This window comes from Panthera leo, chromosome A1 (genome assembly GCF_018350215.1).
Source record: "Panthera leo isolate Ple1 chromosome A1, P.leo_Ple1_pat1.1, whole genome shotgun sequence".
Taxonomy (NCBI): Eukaryota; Metazoa; Chordata; class Mammalia; order Carnivora; family Felidae; genus Panthera; species Panthera leo.
In genome coordinates, this window is record NC_056679.1 from 7,513,323 (window position 1) to 7,534,027 (window position 20,705).

General features: G+C 47.5%; 1 protein-coding gene across 4 annotated transcripts in view; it reads right to left on the bottom strand.

Annotated features, from left to right (window-relative positions):
• FLT3 (fms related receptor tyrosine kinase 3) overlaps positions 1-20,705 on the bottom strand; it is a 123,705-nt gene that overhangs the window by 8,260 nt on the left and 94,740 nt on the right. For all 4 annotated transcript variants that reach the window (XM_042940036.1, XM_042940187.1, XM_042940109.1 and 1 more), the window contains 14 exons: positions 18,650-18,753; positions 17,787-17,898; positions 17,337-17,515; positions 15,961-16,067; positions 15,741-15,873; positions 15,548-15,652; positions 12,418-12,528; positions 11,005-11,158; positions 8,831-8,913; positions 8,055-8,182; positions 4,470-4,592; positions 1,961-2,072; positions 1,099-1,198; positions 264-369 (listed from right to left, as the gene is read on the bottom strand). In XM_042940036.1, coding sequence (XP_042795970.1) covers positions 264-369; positions 1,099-1,198; positions 1,961-2,072; positions 4,470-4,592; positions 8,055-8,182; positions 8,831-8,913; positions 11,005-11,158; positions 12,418-12,528; positions 15,548-15,652; positions 15,741-15,873; positions 15,961-16,067; positions 17,337-17,515; positions 17,787-17,898; positions 18,650-18,753 — 1,657 coding nt within the window. The remainder of the gene's footprint in view (positions 1-263; positions 370-1,098; positions 1,199-1,960; positions 2,073-4,469; positions 4,593-8,054; positions 8,183-8,830; positions 8,914-11,004; positions 11,159-12,417; positions 12,529-15,547; positions 15,653-15,740; positions 15,874-15,960; positions 16,068-17,336; positions 17,516-17,786; positions 17,899-18,649; positions 18,754-20,705) is intronic.

Sequence of the window (20,705 nt, forward strand, 5' to 3'; positions counted from 1 at the left end):
TCGCTTTCCTTTCTAAGGACGCCTTTTCAAGTTTACTTGTTCAGAGAGAGACAGCACCAGTCGGGGAGGGGCAGGGAGAGAGGGAGGGAGAGGGAATCCCAAGCAGGCTCCACGCTGCCAGCACAGAGCCCGACGCGGGGCTCGAACCCCCGAACTCGGGCGGTCACCACCCGAGCCGAAACCAAGAGCTGGCCGCCCAACCAGCTGAGCCCCCCCGGGCGCCCCTCCAGCATCACCTTTTCAAGCAGGGTGCTGCTACCTACCGCTTCTTCTGCGTCGGCCAGCTGACATCCTAAAAACGAGGTCAGGTTGGGGAAGGACGGCCGTTTCCTCGAGTCAAAAGCCCAGCACGATTGCATTATAAAGTATCTGTAAAAGCAAGAGGAGGAGGAGTAAGGAGAGGAAAGCTGAACCAAGGGAAGCGGAGGCCCCGTACAGCTGCTCAGCTGTGGCCTGGTTGTTTTGCGGCACGGGCTCTACTCGATTTTCAACTCACACCGGAAAGGGCAAATTAGATGAGGGACAGAAATGCGTTTTAAAAACTACGACTCGGGGCGCCTGGGTGGCTCAGTTGGTTGGGCTTCCAACTTCAGCTCAGGTCACGATCTCGCGGTCCGTGAGTTCGGGCCCCGCGTCGGGCTCTGTGCCGACAGCTCGGAGCCTGGGGCCTGTTTCAGATTCTGTGTCTCCCTCTCTCTCTGACCCTCCCCCATTCATTCTCTGTCTCAAAAATAAATAAACATTAAAAAAAAATTAAAAAAATAAAAAATAAAAACTACGACGTGGCCCAGAAGTCGAGAAGTGGGAGTTGTATCACCCCCAGGGATCCCTCAAGCAAAGGAACTGGAGCCCCTAATTCATAGTATCTTAGGGCAGGAAGGTTCAGTTTTGTTCAGGAATCCCCGTCCGCCCCCCCGCCCCCCCCAAGAAAAGGATTAGAGTTTCCTTTCCTTTTCTTTCCTTTTTTTTTTTTTTAGAGGAATCATATGCATTTTGCATTAAGGAGTTTTGCGCTTTTTTTTTTTTTGTCATGCATTCGGAACGAGAGAGACTGTAAATTCCTGATTTCGGCCACCTTGCCCTGTGATTTGAACTTACATTTCTTCTGTAGCATAAAATGGCTGGTCCATCTTAAATCCACTCTGGATGAGTTTATAGAAGTTAGCGTCAACCGGAATGCCAGGGTAAGGATTGACACCTGAGGAAAACGTTAGGGAGGAGAAACCATCTCATTCGTTTCTTCATTCACTCAACAAACAAGCATGGACCGAGAGCTCCCATGGGCCTGACACTGCTTGGCGTGAGGCTGTGGGCGGGAGAGTCATGACTTCTGCCCTCCAGCCGGTGGGTATAGCCCGGTGGGGGTAGACAGACCTGCAGACACCACAAATAAAGCACGAAATGGGGGCGCCCGGGTGGCTCCAGCTTTGGCTCAGGTGATGATCTCAGGGTTCGTGAGTTCGAGCCCCGCATCGGGCTCTGTGCCGACAGCTCGGAGCCTGGAGCCTGCTTCGGATCCTGTGTCTCCCTCTCTCTCTGCCCCTCCCCTGCTCATGCTCTGTCTCTCTCTGTCTCTAAATAAACATTAGGAAAAAAAATGAAAACCAAAAGGGGGCGCCTGGGTGGCTCAGCCGGTTGAGCTTCCGACTTTGACTCAGGTCACGGTCTCGCGGCTCGTGAGTTCGAGCCCCGCGTCGGGCTCTGTGCTGATGGCTCAGAGCCCGGAGCCTGCTTCGGATTCTGTGTCTCCCTCTCTCTCTGCCCCTCCCCTGGTCTCTCTCAAAAATAAATAAACATTAAAAAGAGTTAAAAAAGAAAACAAACGTGAAACGGCACACACTGCATAGAGGTAAGGATGAGCCAGCTCTGGGGAGCGTTAGAGGTCACGGGTCATGCACCCTGATTTAGGAATGGGATAGCGTGTGGGGGGCAACGGCTGGCAGCAAACTGCGAAACTTACCAAGTGAGAATATTTCCCAGAGTAATATTCCATACGACCAGACGTCACTCTTTATGGTGTAGACCCCTTCAAATAAGCTTTCGGGAGCCATCCACTTTACAGGGAGACGGGCCTGTGCGGAATCCAAGAGGGGACCGATCAGTGGTGATGGGTGGTGAACGGACTGAACGACGCGTGTTTCTTTTCTCTTATTAGCCGATAATAAAGTGTATTTTCTTCCTAAAGCCGCTCTTAATCCTTAATTGAGGAGATCATATTGCCCAAGGGGAAGTGTTTCACTTTCAAATCAACATTCTAATAATAGGCTTAAAAAAAAAAAAATCAACCGGTATCTCTTTAAAACTCCTTGTGAACAAAAGGCTTGTGCTTGGAAATGGGTAAGTGTCACAGCAGACACCATGAAGGAGGAACCAGTCAGGTGACCAGAGGTAAGGAGATGCTGGTAAGTTAGTGGACGACCTTCTTGGAAGGACTTTAGTGGAAATACCACCTACAGGAATGTGGTGAAGGGAGCACACGCCATCTCTTCCAGGAATGATACCAGGCTGGCTTCTGTGGCTTTAATAATTTCCAGGAGCACGAGAGGTGGGTTTTGAGTTAGTGCAGCCTGGGATCGGAACCAAGACGTAGGGGTGGATAGGTTCCCGGGGTAGAGTTTTTTGTAGTATTTTCTTTCTCGTGAGTTGAGCAGCCCCTCACCACGCACGTTTAACCTGCCAAGTGAAATCAGAGCTCGAAGGGTACTTTGCCGACTCAGTCAGTAGAGCCTGCGCCCCGACCTGGGAGTCACGAGTTCGAGCCCCACATCGTGCATAGAGATTATTGAAGGAAATACAAACAAAACAAAACAAAACTGAAGCTCAAGAAAGAAACCCGATTTTAAATCCTGCACAAACCGATGAGCTGGTAAAACCAAACAGGCTGGTCTGGCTAATTTGATTAATTACACGGATTAACCGAGGTGCCACATGAAATTCACCTTCCCACGTAAGAGACTGCCAGCTAGTAAGGTTAAAAACTGCACAGCCACACAGAAGCTTTGATCATATTTATGATTCAGCTCCAACGAGTGAGGTATGGATCTAACATCAGCCCGGGTGGTTATTTGATGCTAATGGGAATGCAGTTTAATTTGATTTTTAATGTTTATTGGCCGTTTCCCCCGGACAGGTGCTTTCATGTTGGTTTTACTAGTTTATTCCCACAACAACCCCAGTGAGGGAAGCGTATAATCCTCACGGGAAATGCTGCACGTGTCCCAGCGGTTATGCACAGACTTGGGGCTCAGCCCATCCGTGCTCTAATCCACGTGCTGTGTAATCATGGGCAGAGTTATGTTTCTGGGCCTCGGTTTCCTCATCCCCAAGAGAGGTGCTTTGAGGACTAAATGAATATATGTAAAGCACTTAGAATAGTGCTAAGCACACAGTAGGCACTGTGTCAGCACTCGCCGTTATGATCATTTCACGAGTGGGGACAAAAAAGCACCCAGAAATTCCAAAACGTAAGGACAGGGGCTCAACTCCAGGTGTTGTAATTCTTACAGCCACGTTCTTTCACTGCACAATTTTATCATTTAGTATTTCTAATAGCTCTCTTATAAATAACACATCGGGGGGCACTTGGCTGGCTCACTCAGTAGAGCATGTGACTCTTGATCTCAGGGTTATGAGTTCGAGCCCCACACTGGGTGTAGAAACTACTTAAAAATAAAATCTTAAATTAAGAAAAAAAAACAAAAACAGGGCACCTCGGTGGCTCAGTCGGCTGAGCATCTGACCCTTGGTGTCGACTCAGGTCATGATCCCAGGGTCTTGGGATCAAGCCCCACATAGGGCTCAGCGCTGAACCTGAAGCCTGCTGAAGACTGGCTCTGTCCCCCTGCCCCTCTCCCCTGCGCGTTCTCTCTCTAAAATAAAAAAAAAATAAAAAACCCATATCTGTCCTTAGGGATTTTTTAATTTTTTAATTAATTAATTAATTAATTAATTTTTTAATTTTTTAAATTTTTTGTATTCAGTCATGTTTTAGGTCTCCCTGTGTGGCAGTCATAAGATGCTAAACATTCACTAGCTAACATTTACGTTCAATGTTGTGCCTTTAAAGATTTTGCATTTAACATTTAATTTATATGTCGTACGTAAAAAAAACGTTTTATGGTAGCTATTGCCAAATCCCGCAATTGGAAACATGACTCCGGTCACTTTACAGCTCCGGGAACTGTAGGCTCAGGTAACGGGTTTTGTTTAAAGTGTGGCTTGTGCTCCAAGGTCCCTACCTGATCTGCTGTGACAGAGGTGATGCTCCTTTACTCGGCTTTTATTACAGCTGGGATATTCCCTGAAGCTACAGAAAAAGCTGTCAAGCCTAAGAAAGCTAACTGCCGTGAGGAAGTGTTCGGACGTGGCCGTGGCTCAAACACGCACCACAGTGAGTGCGGCTGTCTACCGTAACAACGACAAAACACAAAGCGACGGCATAAAAAACGTGTACGAAGTAGCAGCCTCACATTGCCCCGGATAACGTAGTTGGAGTCACTCATGATATCTCGAGCCAGTCCAAAGTCACAGATCTTCACCACTTTCCCGTGGGTCACGAGCACGTTCCTGGCTGCCAGGTCTCTGTGAACACACTATAAAGAATGAAATTGGAGTGTTATTTACTGTGATGCAGATGATCACCGAGTGCAAGCTTTCTTCCAGGTTCAGGGTCGGCGGGAGTTACAGAACGTGGGGTTCACCCAAGTGTCTTCTCTTTCCTGGGCCACGAGCGGTCATCACGCTTGCTTCGTGGCACCGACTGAACACGGACGGCCCAAAAGACAGTAACAGGGCCCGCTGTTGAGCTCCGGAGGGGATTTTCAGAGAGTGACTTCCAGCACTCTTACTGCGGGGAGGAGAAAACGACCTCTTTCCTGACCGGTGCTCTCGACAGCGAGAGTACTGGCAAAGAAAACAGTTGGAAGATGTGAAAACAATAAGTTTGGGAAGGAGGACTGAAGTGCAGTGGGGAGCCCCTGGGTTGAGAGATGACAAGACAGGAACCCGAGTGGTCCGGCAAGAGAATTAACTCTAAGAAAGAAGGTATTCAAAGGAACAGGGCACTAAGGAGTAAAGGGCCAAAGGGGCTCTCTCTTCAACCTTGAAAAAATGAAAGCAAAAACCCAACAGACTCAAATCCCTCTAGCTCTCCTTCCTCCCTAGCCGGTGTTCTGAGAGCGCGGTCCTCGGCCTGTGGACTCCGCTTACTTTGCACCCACGTCACTACCGGGCCCCTGCAACCTGCCTTCCTCTTCCCCAACGCCTGCCAACTGCTTTGGCCGAGCCCCACGGTGCACAGCACAGCCCAGCAGAGCTCTGCGCTGACCTCCCGTCGATAACTGGTCCTGTTCGGCAGCCCCTCCTTCTTCACGACCTTCCTTCTGTGAATCTGGCCCCGTTCACTGGCCCCTGGCGGAACCTGTTTCTTCCCACGGCCCCATGCAAGCCTGCTCTCATTCCCCAGCACTGCCCCCTCTCGTTCCACATTCCCCCACCCCCCAGCCGCTTCGTCCAAACCTAGGGAGGCAACCGCCATCACCCAAACCTCAATTTCCAACCCAAACATGTCTCTTTTTTTGTCTTTAATTTTTTTTTTAACGTTTATTCATTATTGAGACAGAGACAGAGCATGAGCAGGGGAGGAGCAGAGAGAGGGGGAGACACAGAATCCGAAGCAGGCTCCAGGTTCCGAGCTGTCAGCATAGAGCCCGATGCGGGACTCGAACTCACACACTGTGAGATCATGACCGGAGCCGAAGTCGGACGCCCAACTGATTGAGCCACCTAGGCACCCCCCAAACATTTCTCTTGAGCTTCAGATAGGGATAGGCAAAAATCTACTGGGTTAGGACCCTACCTTGCTGCCCAAGAGACCTCACTATGCCACACATTTAACTCATGACCTTTCTCAGCGGACTTCCTCCTGATTTCATGTTCCCTGCCCGATCCCATGTTCCCTGCTGGTTTTCCTTTGCCTCAAACATCTCCTCTAGCCCAAGCCTGGGCTCCTTCCACAAGCTTTTCCTGCACCGCCTCCCCTCCCCCCGGGTCTGACCTGCCTGTGCCTCGCCTGGGTCCCCAGGACTTACTGGAACGTGAATATTTACCACACTCCAGTGTTATCTTTGATTTGCACATCTGCTCGTCTCTTTCTCCCCTGTCAGGGATAAGAGCTGACTCTATTTCAGCACCTAGCACGGTGCCCCAGGGCTCAAGTAACGTTTGATGGGGTCACGGAACCTACGGGGAAACTGAGGAGCAACCAGAGACGGAGGGAGAAAGGACAGACCGATGCAGAGGAGAGGGCCTGAAGTGAAAACAACGGGACAGGGTCTAAGAAACTGGAGAGTCCTCAGAACATTCTTATTATAACAAGCCCAGAGGGGGAAAAAAGCAGTGCCCCTTGACCTCCAGTTGTGAGAAGTTTGAGTATTTACTTAAGGACAGGCAATCAAGCTCGATGCCCTCCGAGGTCCACAAAGACACTCACGGAAGCCCTACTGTGGCCGCGTAGGTGAACTACAGATAAAGCAACTATCTGTACACTTGAGACAAGAGGAGTCCAACAGCCAATAGGGAAGATGAAGAGAAGAACGGGCCTCAGAGAGGAGGGATGGGGAAATATTACAAGATGGGATTTTTTTTTAAACTATTGAGCAAGGATGCCCACATTTGGAAAAGACGAGCCAAGAAGGTAACGTGCCCTTTCAATACGCATGAGGAAAACAAAACAAAACCCCTGAGCATCTAACTGGAGTTGCGTTAAACATACAGATTAACTTGGACAGAACTGACGTTTCTGGTAAACGCAGAGTCTCTCCTACATGAACCCGGTGAAGCTCATTCAGGTCTTCCCCCTGCCATTGAATAATGTCTCACGGGCTTATTCACGGGGATCTTACAGATTTCTGGTTCTGTTTATCTCAAGATGCTTCATAGGTTTGGTTACTATTATGAAGATCACTTTTTCCTGTTCTTCAAAGCTGTAGATTTATTTCACGTTAATCTTTTTAAAACTGAGATAGACTCGACCTATAACATCATATTACAGCAAGTGCTTTTTTGAAACATAATTTATTGTCAAGTTGTCTAACATATGGTACGTAAAGTGTGCTCTTGGTTTTTGGGGTAGGTTCAAGTGGTTCGTCGCTTACGTACAAGCGCCCTCCTCAGTGCCCATCGCCCACTTTCCCCTCTTCCCCACAGCCCCAGAAAGTAATTTTTTTAAAGAAAAAAATACAGTTGAAAGCCTTCTCTCCAAATTCAGGGCGAGAGGAGGCAAGAGGAGGGATGTGGCGGAGAGAGGGAGAAAGAGAATGAAAATTCAAAGGGAAAAGAGGAGGGAAGAGTTTGGGAAATAGAGAGAAGGTAAGGTGGCCTTCGGCAGAGACGAAGGACAAGACGGCAAGGACAGAAAGGAGCCAGAGGAATGGCTTTCATCTGCTTACAGGCAGGAGACATTTGAAATGTCAGAGAGGAGGACTGAAAGCCGGTTGCAGAAAGAATGCAAAGTGGAGATAGAAACCGTGGTTTGTGGCAGGATCCACGGCCTGGATCTGGGATTAGCGGCAGAGGAAGCCGGGAGGGCCCAGGAACGGTGCTGGCCCGCAGCAGGGCACTGCAGAGAAGGCAAAGGCGGAGGTGGGCAGAGTGGGGGACGGGCTGGCCCCACAAGCACGGCGCATGGTATTTGAGCCTCCATTTACCCAGGGCCAAATGCCTGAACAACCTGAACTGACCGTCCAAGGAAGGACTGACTCTGTACACCTCGCTTTGACCGCCTATCTGGAAGTTTCAGGGGACTTTGGACAGCCTGGCAGGGCTGTGATAACCATTATCTAATAAGGGATCCCGGGGCCTTCATAACTGTAATTCGTCAAGAGATGGTGGGAAGAAGCATCTAGGCGGCTCCCACCGTGAAGGGTGTGGTGGCTGGGGGTGGGGAGGGGCGAGACTTTAAGGGATACAAGTTAAAACAAACCAGAAAAGGGAAAGCACGTCTCATTTCCCAGATTATCTTGCTGCCGTTAGTTTCTTCTTCACGAGGCGCTTACCGACTTAAATTCCAGAAATTCCATTCCCTTGGCAACTTGATAGGCGAAGCAGAGAAGATCTTCAAATGTCAGCACGTTCAAGTCCTCTTCTTCTTCCAGCCTCTTTTGGTTTTCATATTCGATTTCATCTGTAAGACAGAACGGGTCCTCATGTTTTCCAGAGTCTGTGAAGTTGTCCCAGTAAAGCTCCACGGGCAGTTATTAAAGTCACAGTGAGCGGGGGCACCCAGACTGCAGAAAGAAGCTATCACCGCACGTCTCTGGTGGCGTTGGGGCTAACCCATTTATGCCAGAAGCTGTGCCTCATTTTACTGTTGTCCCATTTAATCCTTCTGCTGGTCCTATGAGAAAAGTATTATTGGGCCTACTTGACAGATGACAAAGTTGTGGCTCAGATGGCGACATAATTCATCCAGTCTTCCAGCCAGGAAGTGAAGGAACCCCAAGGTCGACCCAACTTCTGTCTGATTCCAGAACTCGTCATTTTTCCACTTATCAGTACTCGGTGGCCCTAATAAATGTATGACTTTAAAAAGAACCACCTGACCAAATAAGATAGCCCTCAGTGTTTATTAGCTGCATACTGACGTAAAATGCACAATATAGGAACCATTGGCTTTTCACCACCTTTAGAGCAAACATGCATTAATAAAGCCTACAAATGACATTAGCAAAGAAAATCGTGTTTCGCGTTTACAAACTTTTAAAAAAATAGCTAACAGAATTCCTGTATCCGTTTCTGTTGTAAGGTGCTACTAATTACAATAAAATATTACCTTCAGATTGAAATGAGTTCCCGTTGAACCCTGAGATGTGATCCAAGTCCTGGCGTATCTGAACTTCTCTTGAACCAGGCATGCTATTAAAAAAAAAATTATTCCGTTATTTATGTTCTTCTTCTGAGTAGACATTATATTTAAAAAAATTACAATTCATCAAAGAAATGAGTTCCAGTTATAAATGGGCTTTTAAACAAAAAGCACAGCATCCATTGGTCCATTTTTGGCGCACGTGGGCGTTAAAAACACGTGTGGAATTAATTGGGCTTGGCAAGTCTCACTAGGAGAGGAGTGATCCCCACTCTCTGTATAACGTCCTTACAGTTCAAAGAGGACCTCAGTCCGTCCTTGCCACAGCGCGACAAGCTGGGTGTGAGAGTCACATTTCACAAAAGACTTGGTGAGATAAATGTGATTTGCTGAAATCACGAAGCTAACAAAACGTACAATTAGGACTCAGGCCTCTTCTGTTTCTAAAAGCTCACTTTCCCTGGGGTGCCTGGGTGGCTCAGTCGGTTGAGCGTCCGACTTCAGCTCAGGTCATGATCTCGCGGTTCGTGGGTTCGAGCCCCGCGCCGGGCTCTGTGCTGACAGCTCGGAGCCTGGAGCCTGCTTTGGAGTCTGTGTCTCCTTCTCTCTCTGCCCCTCCCCTGCTCATGCTTTGTCTCACTCTGTTTCTCAAAAATAAATAAATGTAAAAAAAAAAAATGTTAAAGCTCACTTTCCCTACAAAAACTCATGTAATACGGATCTTCCATAAAGACTTCTAAGTGTTTTACCATCCTTCTGTCCTCAAGTTGGTCTTGGTAAATAAAGCTCATTTCCCTTTCCCGTGAAATTAATAAATAGTAACATCGATAATCTCTTTTACGGTTATAATGTAAAATTCTTCACCGAGGAATTCTGTGCACATTGTATACAAGGATGCCATTTATTCCCGCGTACAATTTCACCCCAATTTACAATATCCCTATCTTTGGAAAATGGCATCCTTTCAGACCACAAATATCCCTAAATTGCTTCAGTGGATTTAATATCCCAGTGACCAGAATGAATCAAAGGCCCTGTTGAGCAGCATTACTTGTTACTAACCATGGAGTGCTGATCACACACATCCGACTCATTAAGAGACTCTATTCTAGAATACAGATGACATTATGGAATTTTCTCAGTTTTCGAATATGAACTGAGAAACGAGTGTGGAAGACAAGATTAGGGTGACGGGTATCAATCGGTTAAGGGCAAGCGTACAAAGATGCCCCTGGGGATCTCCATGGGGTCTCCCGGCTTTAAGATGCTAGGTCTCCGTCTCAGACCTTAGAAGGCCAAAGGCGTGCACTGAAAGCTACACACTTAGAAATCAAGGCTGGAATCTCAAATGCACCCTCCAAAAGTCACGCAGTAAAGACAAAAGTCTCTAACGATTGTGCCTTTAGAATAAGGGAGATTCTGCATATGGCAAGGAAACAGGAATGCACTGTGGATTGAGGAATCATTCTATGAAGAACGCCTCAGAGAAAGGTGTTACACGATGTTCAAGTAATTAGCAAGAAATTCCCAAGGATGAGGACCAAAGGATCACCAAACTCCTATAGCCCTCGTTTATACACACCACAACAAGAAATCTCAACAGGACTGAGAATCACACAGGCTCCCCATGGATGGCAGAATATACAACGGGGGGCACAGGGACAAATGTTACCGCTTCTTAATTTTGCCCCCATCGCATTACGTCAACTGATCCATTCCAATTTTTGAAAATCCAATTTATGAGTTCAAAGCAAAAGTCCCAAGACCTGAACTACTCTCAATGAGTACGTGGAGGGCTTTGGAAAAAGCATTCATTCTTTCAACTGGGATCTACGTGTCATCCAGCAGACCTGAAAGACAGAATAATGCACTCTTCCCAAAACTGAGCCTGGGTCCAGGGGTGTGATTCTGGCACAGGTGGACGGAGACAGCTACAGTCCCTGCACCACGGGAAAGCGAAAGGTCTCATTGTTCCAATCAGCAGAGAAAACTATAGCAAAGATAAGTGGCCTTTCTAGATCTTAGAACCCACAGAGCACACAATGCTGCCTTCAGAGACTGGCCAGTGGGGGGTGTTTAACCATCGTATTTTGTCTGTGTTCTACGACATATAATTGTGAAACCTTGACCCCGTCTCTTACCTGGAATTTGGGTATGATTGGAAAGCGGGGTAAAAACTGAAATTGTGCTCCTTGAAAATCTCCGTCCACGTCCTGTGAAATTTTTCTCTCTTATTTCTTAGGTAGTTGAGAAGATCACCATAGCAACAGTATTCAAAAATCAAGTAAACTGGTCCTGAAATAGTGAGAGTTTGCATTACAGGCATACAAATACCAAATAACTTTTTCAGATGTCTGTGTGGCAGACAACATAATCTAAGAGAGCCTACTTCTCCCCGACTTTGGGAGAGTACAACTTTGAGCTTATCTGTTCTTCTTTTTTTTTTTAATTTTTTTTTTTTTAAAGTAATCTCTATACCCAATGTGGAACTCGAACTCACAACCCCGAGATCAAGTCACACTTGATCGGCTCCACCGACTGAGCCAGCCAGCACCCCTGAGCTTATCTCTTCCTGCACAATTCAATTCCAGCTTTTTGCTCTAACTCCTTTGGAACGCGGTATCGTCTTGCCTTCTGCGTGGGTGCTAACTGCACCTGTTGCCTCGTCAATAACTACCAGCCACTTGGATTCCCCAGTTTGCAACTGGGAATAATAGGCCAGCTGCACTCTGGGCACTTGGCAAATATATGCCGATTTGCCATTTGCCGAGGAGGGAGAAATACATCACAAGCATCCTCTCAGATCCATTTTCTCTGTTTCCCATTTTTTGGTCCCGGTCCCAGAAGGAAGGACGCTTGAGCACATCCTTCAGGCATTTCTTTTCTTTTTTTAATGCTTATTTATTTATTTTGGGAGACAGAGAGAGAAAGCGTGTGCAGGGGAGGGGCAGAGAGAAAGGGAGAGAGAGAGAATCCCAAGCAGGCTCCACGCTCAGTGTGGAGCCCGATGGGGGGCTCGATCCCACGAACCGTGAGATCGTGGCCTGAGCCAAAATCGAGAGTTGGACACTTACCCGACGGAGCCACGCAGGTGCCTCCCGTCCTTCGGGTATTTCTAAGCAGAAGTGAATCAGAGCGCATGCTCCGTTGAATTCTGGGAAAACGAAGTCTGAAAGCCTGCCTTGGCTGTGCTTTATTTGGAGCCGCCCAAACAGGGCAGTGGCCAGGCTCTGCGGCCATTCTCGCCACTGCGTTTAGGCCAGTTTCACGGCCGGGGGAGAAGCTCCATCTGAGCAAGTAGAATGAGATACCACAAAGTTTACCCACAGAAAAGTTGCTGTTTTCGAATAGGTGAAAATTATGTGGCGTCTCCCCCTACAGAGAGGCCTTCTCTATACTGACCTATCTGATTTCAGAGGGTTCAACGTCTAATTCCACTTGGGTTTGGGGACCCACACTGTGACTGAGGAAAGAGGAGAAAATGGGAACAGGTGTCCTCTGGGTCTTCAAGCTGAAATCTTTTTGGTGAGATGTTTTTAGTAGGAACTGATTACCTGACAGCGTGCAGGCCCCCAGCAGATTTACGATATTCTCATGGTTTCCCAGGTGACTCATCATTTTGAGTTCGGACATGAGAGCCTCTCTTTCGGAACTGTCTGCTTTTTCTGTCAACGGAAAAGCGTACAAAATGTAAGGCTAAAGAAAATTAGGTATGTTAGGTCATATAATAAACGAAAACTTTCTCCAGTTCGAATTTGCATGAAAAATCGTAATGCGTAAGACGGTCCGCGATTGTTAGTAATAAGAGCTTGTGTTGAAGACAGAGTTTCAAAGATTGCGTTGTAAAAGTTGAGCCTAACAATGAGCCTTTCCCCTGGACGTTCCTCTACCCACCAAAAATAGAAATCTTTCCAGTGGACCCTCAAAAAATCGAAATGCAACAAAACAAGATACATGAAAAAGTTCGGAAGTATGCTGAAGGGAGAAACGTAACTTCTTTTCGTTGTTTTTGACTCTTGGATTTGTTGGGCATGGAGAGACAGGACAGGAATGTCGGCAAGGGTGGCTGGCTCCAGTTCACGGCCCTCAGGTCTAAAACCTTGTATGTGTCAACAGGTCCAATGGTGAGAAGGTCAAAGAGGCCAGTTCCCACTAACCAAGTTCTCGAGAGACTCGTTAACTGATCATGAGAGCTACCAAAAAGGCTAGAATGCATCCATTGGACAATGCATTCTCCCCCTGGAGATAAGTCTAGATAGCTCGGCAAATCATCCTCATAATCTTGCTTAGAAGCATAGCGTAAGGGTAGTTACTGATAAACTCCCAGGTCTCACGTCGATGAGACTGATGTGCCCGGGTTGGTTGGGGCACCCCTGCCCGGGAGGGTGCTGGAGCCCTAGAAGCAGGGGCAGGGTCTTTGGACTTCCCTCTCCAGGTATCAGGCACCAGGCGCCCACTCCACTGGTAACACCTTCTTTCCTATAGACGCGGTAACTTTTCTTTACATTCAGTGAAGACTTGACTAGGTATTTCCAGGTGTCATTGCTTTGTCTTGGGAGACATCCTAGCCTGTACGGTAGCTTTTCCAGAGCACTGATGCCATCCATTTTGATTTAGTGAGCTGTCGGGGTTCTCTCACTGGGAGTGGGAGTGAGATGCTCCGCTGCAAGCACTGGGACCCCCTGGTACCTTGTGTCTTCTGCTTCATGTTTTAGAGGGATGTGTAGCTTTCAAATCCCCATGTCTTGCCCGTCACGACCAAAATAATATCTTTTATGGCGTGCTTAACTTTGCCAGAGCACTTTCATACCCCGTGACCTGACTTTCATTCATTCTTACCCATTCGTTCACTCATTCACCCCTTGAACAAGTATTTATTGAAGGCCTGCTGTGTATGAGGCGATGTGCCAAGCGACGGGGGAAGGAATGATAGCCAAAAGACACAGCCCCCGTCTTCTTGGGGTTTAGAGTCTCCTGAAAAAGGGAGACGAGTAAATAAACAAGTGCAACCCAGTGTGGTAAGTGCAAAGTGGCAAATGAATAGAAGGGGGCTGTGGGGTCACACAAGAGGGACGCCTAACCGAGCCTCGGAGGGGGGTGGAAGCGGGCCCCGAATGCCTGAGGTAAGGTAAGAGATAAGCAGGCGACTTCACGGTGGGAAGGGAGGGAGAACATTCCACACTGAAGTAACAGAACGGGCAAAGATCCAAGTAAAAGAAAACGCAGCAGAACAGATACAACCTTGGCCCTCACGCGCCTTACGGACCAATGTGGCAGACGAGACATTAATGGAGTAATTAAGCAAATATGTCATCCCCACTGTGATACATTGCATGAGGAAGAAGGCCTACGGAGAGCTAACTTACAGCAAGGAACTTGATCTCTGTGGTGTGAGAGAAGGCTTCTCTGAGGAAGTGATATTTCTGCTGAGATCTAAAGGAGGAGTGGGAGAGAACCACGTGAAAGGGGAAGGGTGGGCAGAGGGATCAGCCTGCACATAGGCCCTGGGATGGGAGGGAGCGCGGCCCTCTGGAGGAACCGAAAGCAGGCGGCCTCCCAGTGAGCGTGAGGTGGGGAGGGTGAGGTGGGGAGAAGGGCAGCCAGATGCTGCAGGGCTGTGGAGACTCCTTCGGGAGTAAGTGCTAAGTGGGGAAACCGGTCTGCTTTGCATTCCATAACCGGCACTTAGGCCTCAACACTGAGAATCCAGAAGGAGCCCGTAGGGCCTGCCTGGAGGGCCGCTGCAGCCGTTCTGGAGAGAGAGGTTTGGCCCGGGGTGGTAGGGAGGTGAGAAGAGGGTGGGTTCAAGGAACACGGGGCAGGATACCAGGCAGGGACAGCCTGTGGGGTGCTAGAACGGACCCGGTTTCAAGGATGCGGCCTCGGTTTCCGGTTTGCCCAACTGTGGGGAAGTCATTGGCCAGTCGTTGGCCCTCGGCACCGATCACTGAGCGGGAGCGTTGATGGAGGGCCACGGTTGGAGGAGTTCAGTTCGAATTAGAGAACCTTTTGAGATGCTCAGGCATTTGGACATAACCTGAGGCTCAGAAGGGAGAGCAATTGTGAGAACCCCTGGTACCTAGACTAGAGCCACGGCGGGGGGGGGGGGACACAGATAGCCTGTAGTGAGCATGCACGGTGCAAAGGAAGGAGGCAAGCCTTCATCAACAGTTGGTGGAAGACGAGGAGCCAGCAAAGGACCGTGAGGCAGTCGGACTGGGAGGAGGAAAGAGGCCCGTGAGACTTCGTTTGTTGGAGGTTGCTGATCGCGGCAGCAAAAGCCAACCAGAGGGCTCTTGCTGAGCCAAGGACGCTAGGGGGAGGGATGGCGGGGGAGCCACAAGTGGGAAGTGAGAATGCAGAGGGCTTCGGTTGGTTCTTCTGCCCAGAGTCTGTGTCACAATGTAAGAAACAACATCTGCCCGTAATAACAGTACCCCCTAACACTGAAGCTGGAAACACCTAACAAAGCCAGAAGAGGAAGAAGAGGTGGACTTTTGCATTCGTGACTCGGATTTTATACTCACGACTTGATCGACACCAACCCCAGCCCAGTCCCCTCTTAGCCTTGAAAGTGTGGCACGCGGGAACCGTAAAAATGCTGCAGACGAGGAGAAGAGGAGGCGGGAGACGATGCCTCCCATTTTTGCACACCTTTGTGGGCGCCGTTCCACCTTACCGTACCTTTCAGCATTTTGACTGCCACCTGGATTGAGACTCCCGTTTTACTAATTCCGTAAGCTGTCGCGTTCATCACTTTTCCAAAAGCACCTGATCCCAGTACCTTCCCTGCAAGATAATGGTGGGCGAGGGCACGTTAGAGACTTTCCAACAGAACAGAAACGCTGTGGAAACATTTGGACCATTGGATTCTCACCAAATTCTAAGTTTTCTCTTGGAAACTCCCACTTGAGATCATATTCATATTCTCTGAAGTCAACGTAGAAGTACTCATTATCCAAAGAGCCGGTCACCTGCACCATTTGCAGCTGGCTTTCGTACCTAAATTGCTTCAGAGATGAAAATAGTGGGTCCATTAGCAACAGGCAGTTCCTCAGAAATAGGAAACAGGGATGGATTTTTACCTGTGCGTTTACCTTTTTGTACTTGTGACAGATGAGCATGGTTAGAACGGCGATGAAGGGAAGACAAAGCCCAAGGGTCGCATAGAACAAGATGTTGTCTTGGATGAAAGCGAAGGGCACTGAAAGGAAAGAGAATCACTGAGCAGTGAACTGGATGGAGTGGAAGCTCACTGGATTTTCGCACATCCTGTTTGAGAAGCCATCATGTGCGGTCCTTACAAGCACCTGACAAATACTCGCCTCCCCCACGGAAAATCGGGCAATGTCCCTGTAAAGGACAAGTTCCCTTCCTAGAAAATTTTGAATGATTTCAATCCCATTCTTAAAGATCACGTACTAGGGTTCTACCAATTACATCTGTTTAAACCCACAGGATATTCAGGTCAGACATTAAAAGAAAGAAGTTAGGGGGCAACCTAGTTGGTTAAGTATCTGACTCTTGGTTTCGGCTCAGATCGATCGCACGGTTAGCGAGACTGAGCGCCATGTCGGGCTCAGTGCTGACAGTGCAGAGCCTGCTTGGGATTCTCTCTCCCTCTCTCTCTGCCCCTTCCCCCCATCACACATTCTCCCTCTTTCTCTCTCAAAATAAATGAATAAACTTTAAGAATAAAATAAAATAAGGGCGCCTGGGTGGCTCAGTCGGTTAAGCGTCTGACTTCAGCCCAGGTCATGATCTCGCGGTCTGTGAGTTCGAGCCCGGCATCGGGCTTTGTGCCGACAGCTCAGAGCCCGGAGCCTGCTTTGGATTCTGTGCCCCACCACCACCCCCCCCACACCCCTGCCCACCACCCCTCCTATACTTGTGCTCTGTCTCACTCTCTCAAAAATAAATAAATGTTTAAAAAATGTTTTTGAAGAATAAAATAAAATAAAATAAAATAGTTTGTGTTTTCTGTTCGAAGGTATCGTATGCATGGGAAGTTAGTTTTGGGATGCTGGTGATTTTAAACTATGTGTAGGCAGGCAGGTTTCAGACTTGCTTAGGTTAGAAGGGTTGTAAAAAACAAACTAGAAATTATAAAAGAGCAGGCTAAAGGAACATAAAGAGATTCATCAAAAGAGAAAATGGGAGAGACCCCAAATCACTACATCGGTTTCTCTAGAGTTGGATCTTTTGGTAGATACTTCCCATCCTGGGGGTTTATGGTTCTACCTACATCACTATAACTCATGAGTCATAATAACGTAAGGAGAAGTCCCTCTGCCCCTAAATTACAAAACAGCTTATGTTCGGTGGGGGATTCTTGCCTGACTCAAGAAAGACTTGTGTCACACCTGAACCTGTACGCTTTTGGAAAATTCCCCAAATAAAAGCCAACAACAGGGACTAACTTCTAGTGGGGAATTCCTGAAGGTGGTTCCTTACAAGAGCACCTGCTGTGTACCTGATGAGTTTAAAAGGATTGTTTCACAAGATGTGCCAAGGGAATTGTATGCACAGCACTTCACCAGGAATCCTTTTACGGCCTCACTCATGTTAAGAGTACTGCTTGATACCCATTGTCCAAACACTTTTCTGTTAGCCGTTTTATTCCAAATGCCTTCTGTGATTTCCTCTGTGCAGCTGAAAAGAAATGGCAGGGAAGTTAGACAGGCGGGGCCTAGCGTCAGATTGGAAGTTAGGGTTTGTCTAGTGAGCTTTAAAAGAGATTTCTTGGTTGTAAGTTATCAGAGACAATCTGTGACCATTTAGAATTATAGCTGACTCAGAAGGTAAGCATTTTAAATACTGCATCCCTTCTTCTTAAATCGTATTCACGAGCAAGCGTCAATATGCCAGAGAGAGTATGAGTTTTATGTTCTTCCAACATAAGAGATACCAATGTCCTCATTACTTGGGAGACTTGTCTGAACACTTCTTCCAGATCCAAGATGGTAATGGGTACCCATCAGAGGAGCAAGAAGCCTGACTTGCTGACGATCCCTCGACTACCACCTGAGGTTTCCCTGTAGAGAAGAACATGTAAAATAAGCTCACGTGGTATGGTACTTTCCAGAAATGGCCTCAGCGTTCGCTTCATCTAGGTTGCCCATCTACTCCAAGCAGTTTGTGCGTCTGGGAAGGTGTCTCATATGCAGGATGACTCAAGACCTCTGGTTATTCCCTTTTTTGCCCCTTGGGTGGAACTTTCTGTCCAGACAGCCCTACCACCCATGTGCAAACCACTACTTTCCCACTGCCAGGCCCCTCCTGTAGACGGCTGAGATGTGCTCATCTCTCTACCTCCAAGAATCAAAACGATTCTTAGCTTCAGGAGAGAAACATCTATAAAAAGTCCAGTGAAATGTACTCGCATCTTTTCATAGGCCAAAGGAACAAAAATTACTAAAACAAATAAATGTCAGGTAATAGGACTTTAAGCTGTTCCCTCACATGACTTTTCAAAGTACCAAAGTCAATAAGAGACCACAAGAAAGTACATTCAGAGAGGACATGGGAGAAGGTATCTTAGCCTCAAAGATGAACACAGAACAATTATCTATCTATCTATCTATCTATCTATCTATCTATCTATCTATCATCTATCTATCTGTAAACAAAGCCAGTAGATTTGAAATAAAATTTCAACATACTTCAGTATATAACAATAGCTTATGGCATCCCTTCTAAGCCTTTACTTAGCTCTTTCTGGTCATAGTTAATACACAAGTAAGCAGTGATAAGATTAAAGTGAAATTTCTTGACAATTTAACTTACTTCTTATGTTCAGCGTGAACATTTTCGTGAATTCGGCATCATCGTTTTCTGCATGAAATATGTATTCTCCTGGCTGGTGTTTATGGTTGCAGAACTTAGATATGCTGTTTGAAAAAGAGTTAAAGATACACTTAGCCAGATCCTTACAGGAGATGCTGAAATGAATGTCAGCGTGCATGGACGTCTTTCTCGAGACTCTCACTCCCTAAAGTCCCGTGGACAGGTGTCTGTATGCCAGGCCCTTGTTAATCTAAGTGTGGTGTGGTCCACAGCCAAGCAACATCAGCATTGGTATTATCTAGGAGCTTGTCTGAAATACAAAATTTTAAGTCCCACCCCAAACCTACTGAGAGTCTGCATTTTAAGATGATCTCTATGTGATTCATATGCACGTTAAGGGCTGAGAAGCCCTCGTCTAGGCTGGGGTTCCTAAGAGAGACAAGAAGGTTCCTGCCCCCACTCTTCTACACATTCTGGACTAGTCTGACTTCCCAGAAATATGGAAGCACCTCTATAGGCAGAGGAGACCGTAATCCCCCTGCTTCCTGAAAGGATGGCTCTCTGACATTGGCCCGAGGCGGGACCTATAACCAACCCTTGACTCACATAGCGATGAACAGTGATATAGGCTCAAATCCATTGAGTTTGTACAAAAATCTTCCGGTGGCTCAAGCATCTCTGCGGATTGCTCATCAGCCACTCAATACACTTAGACATGGAAAACTTGATTTTGGAGATTATCCAACATGCCTACCAGGTACATGGGGTGCTCCATGTTGGACAGTGTAGGCGAGATAGGGGATCAAGGAGCTGTTGAAGACGCCTTTGTGCATTGTAGAGATAGAAAACAAATCCCTTAAAACAGAATAAGATAATCTAAGGATTGTTCAGAAGCTATTTAATTAGGCTACCTCTCTCTCTATACAGCCAACTTAAAGAAAAAAAGGGGGAAAAGACCACATACTGACAGGATAGAAGTGTGAACAGGAGAACACAGGGGGTGGAAAGCAGGCTTCAACTAGCAGCTATGTAGGATGCAAAGACCTATAAAGTATGGTTCCTGTTCCCAAAGACATCATCATCCAGGTGGGTGGACAACACTTCCATAGGTAGAATAGCTAAATCGTTAAACTAAAGGCCAACAGAAGATTAGGGAAGGCAGAGGCCAGTACAGATGAGAAAAGTTCAGAGGTCTGCACAGAAGCAGGCAGGACTTGAGCTAGATCTTTGTGGATGAGTTTGTTTTTTTTTTTCTTTTTTTTTTCAACGTTTTTTTTTTTTTTATTTATTTTTGGGACAGAGAGAGACAGAGCATGAACGGGGGAGGGGCAGAGAGAGAGAGGGAGACACAGAATCGGAAACAAGCTCCAGGCTCCGAGCCATCAGCCCAGAGCCTGACGCGGGGCTCGAACTCACGGGCCGCGAGATCGTGACCTGGCTGAAGTCGGACGCTTAACCGACTGCGCCACCCAGGCGCCCCATGGATGAGTTTGTTTTAATGAGAAGGCAGAAGAAAAGCATCCAAGGTGGAGGCAACAGCTTTCCTTAAGACATGAGATGGGAACTCATTGCGTATGGCCACAATGGAGAGGAATGGGCAAAGCCTCTTGACCGGAGCAGGAGCACAAGGGGAGATGTAGTAGAAAAGGCTGAATGGGTAAGGGGTGGGACTATTTATTTATTTGAGAGAGTACATGTGCTTGCAAGCAGGGGAAGGGCAGAGAGAGAGAGAGAGAGAGAGAGAGAGAGAGGAAGGGAGGGAGACAGAGAATCCCAAGCAGGCTCCATGCTGTCAGCGCAGAGCCCGATGCGGGGCTCAAACTCACAGACCATGAGATCATGACCTGAGCTGAAATCAAGAGTTAGGTATTTAACCAACTGAGCCGCCCAGGAACCCCAAGCCTCATTATTTAGATTCACGGGGAAATCGGGAAGATGCTGTGGATTCCTGAGCGGGAATGGAACGTGATGAACGGGATCGTAGTTTAGGTGGTAGGAAAAGGTTACTGGAAAGAAGTCCGGAGGCAGCTGTAGCAACTCATTCATACATTCATTC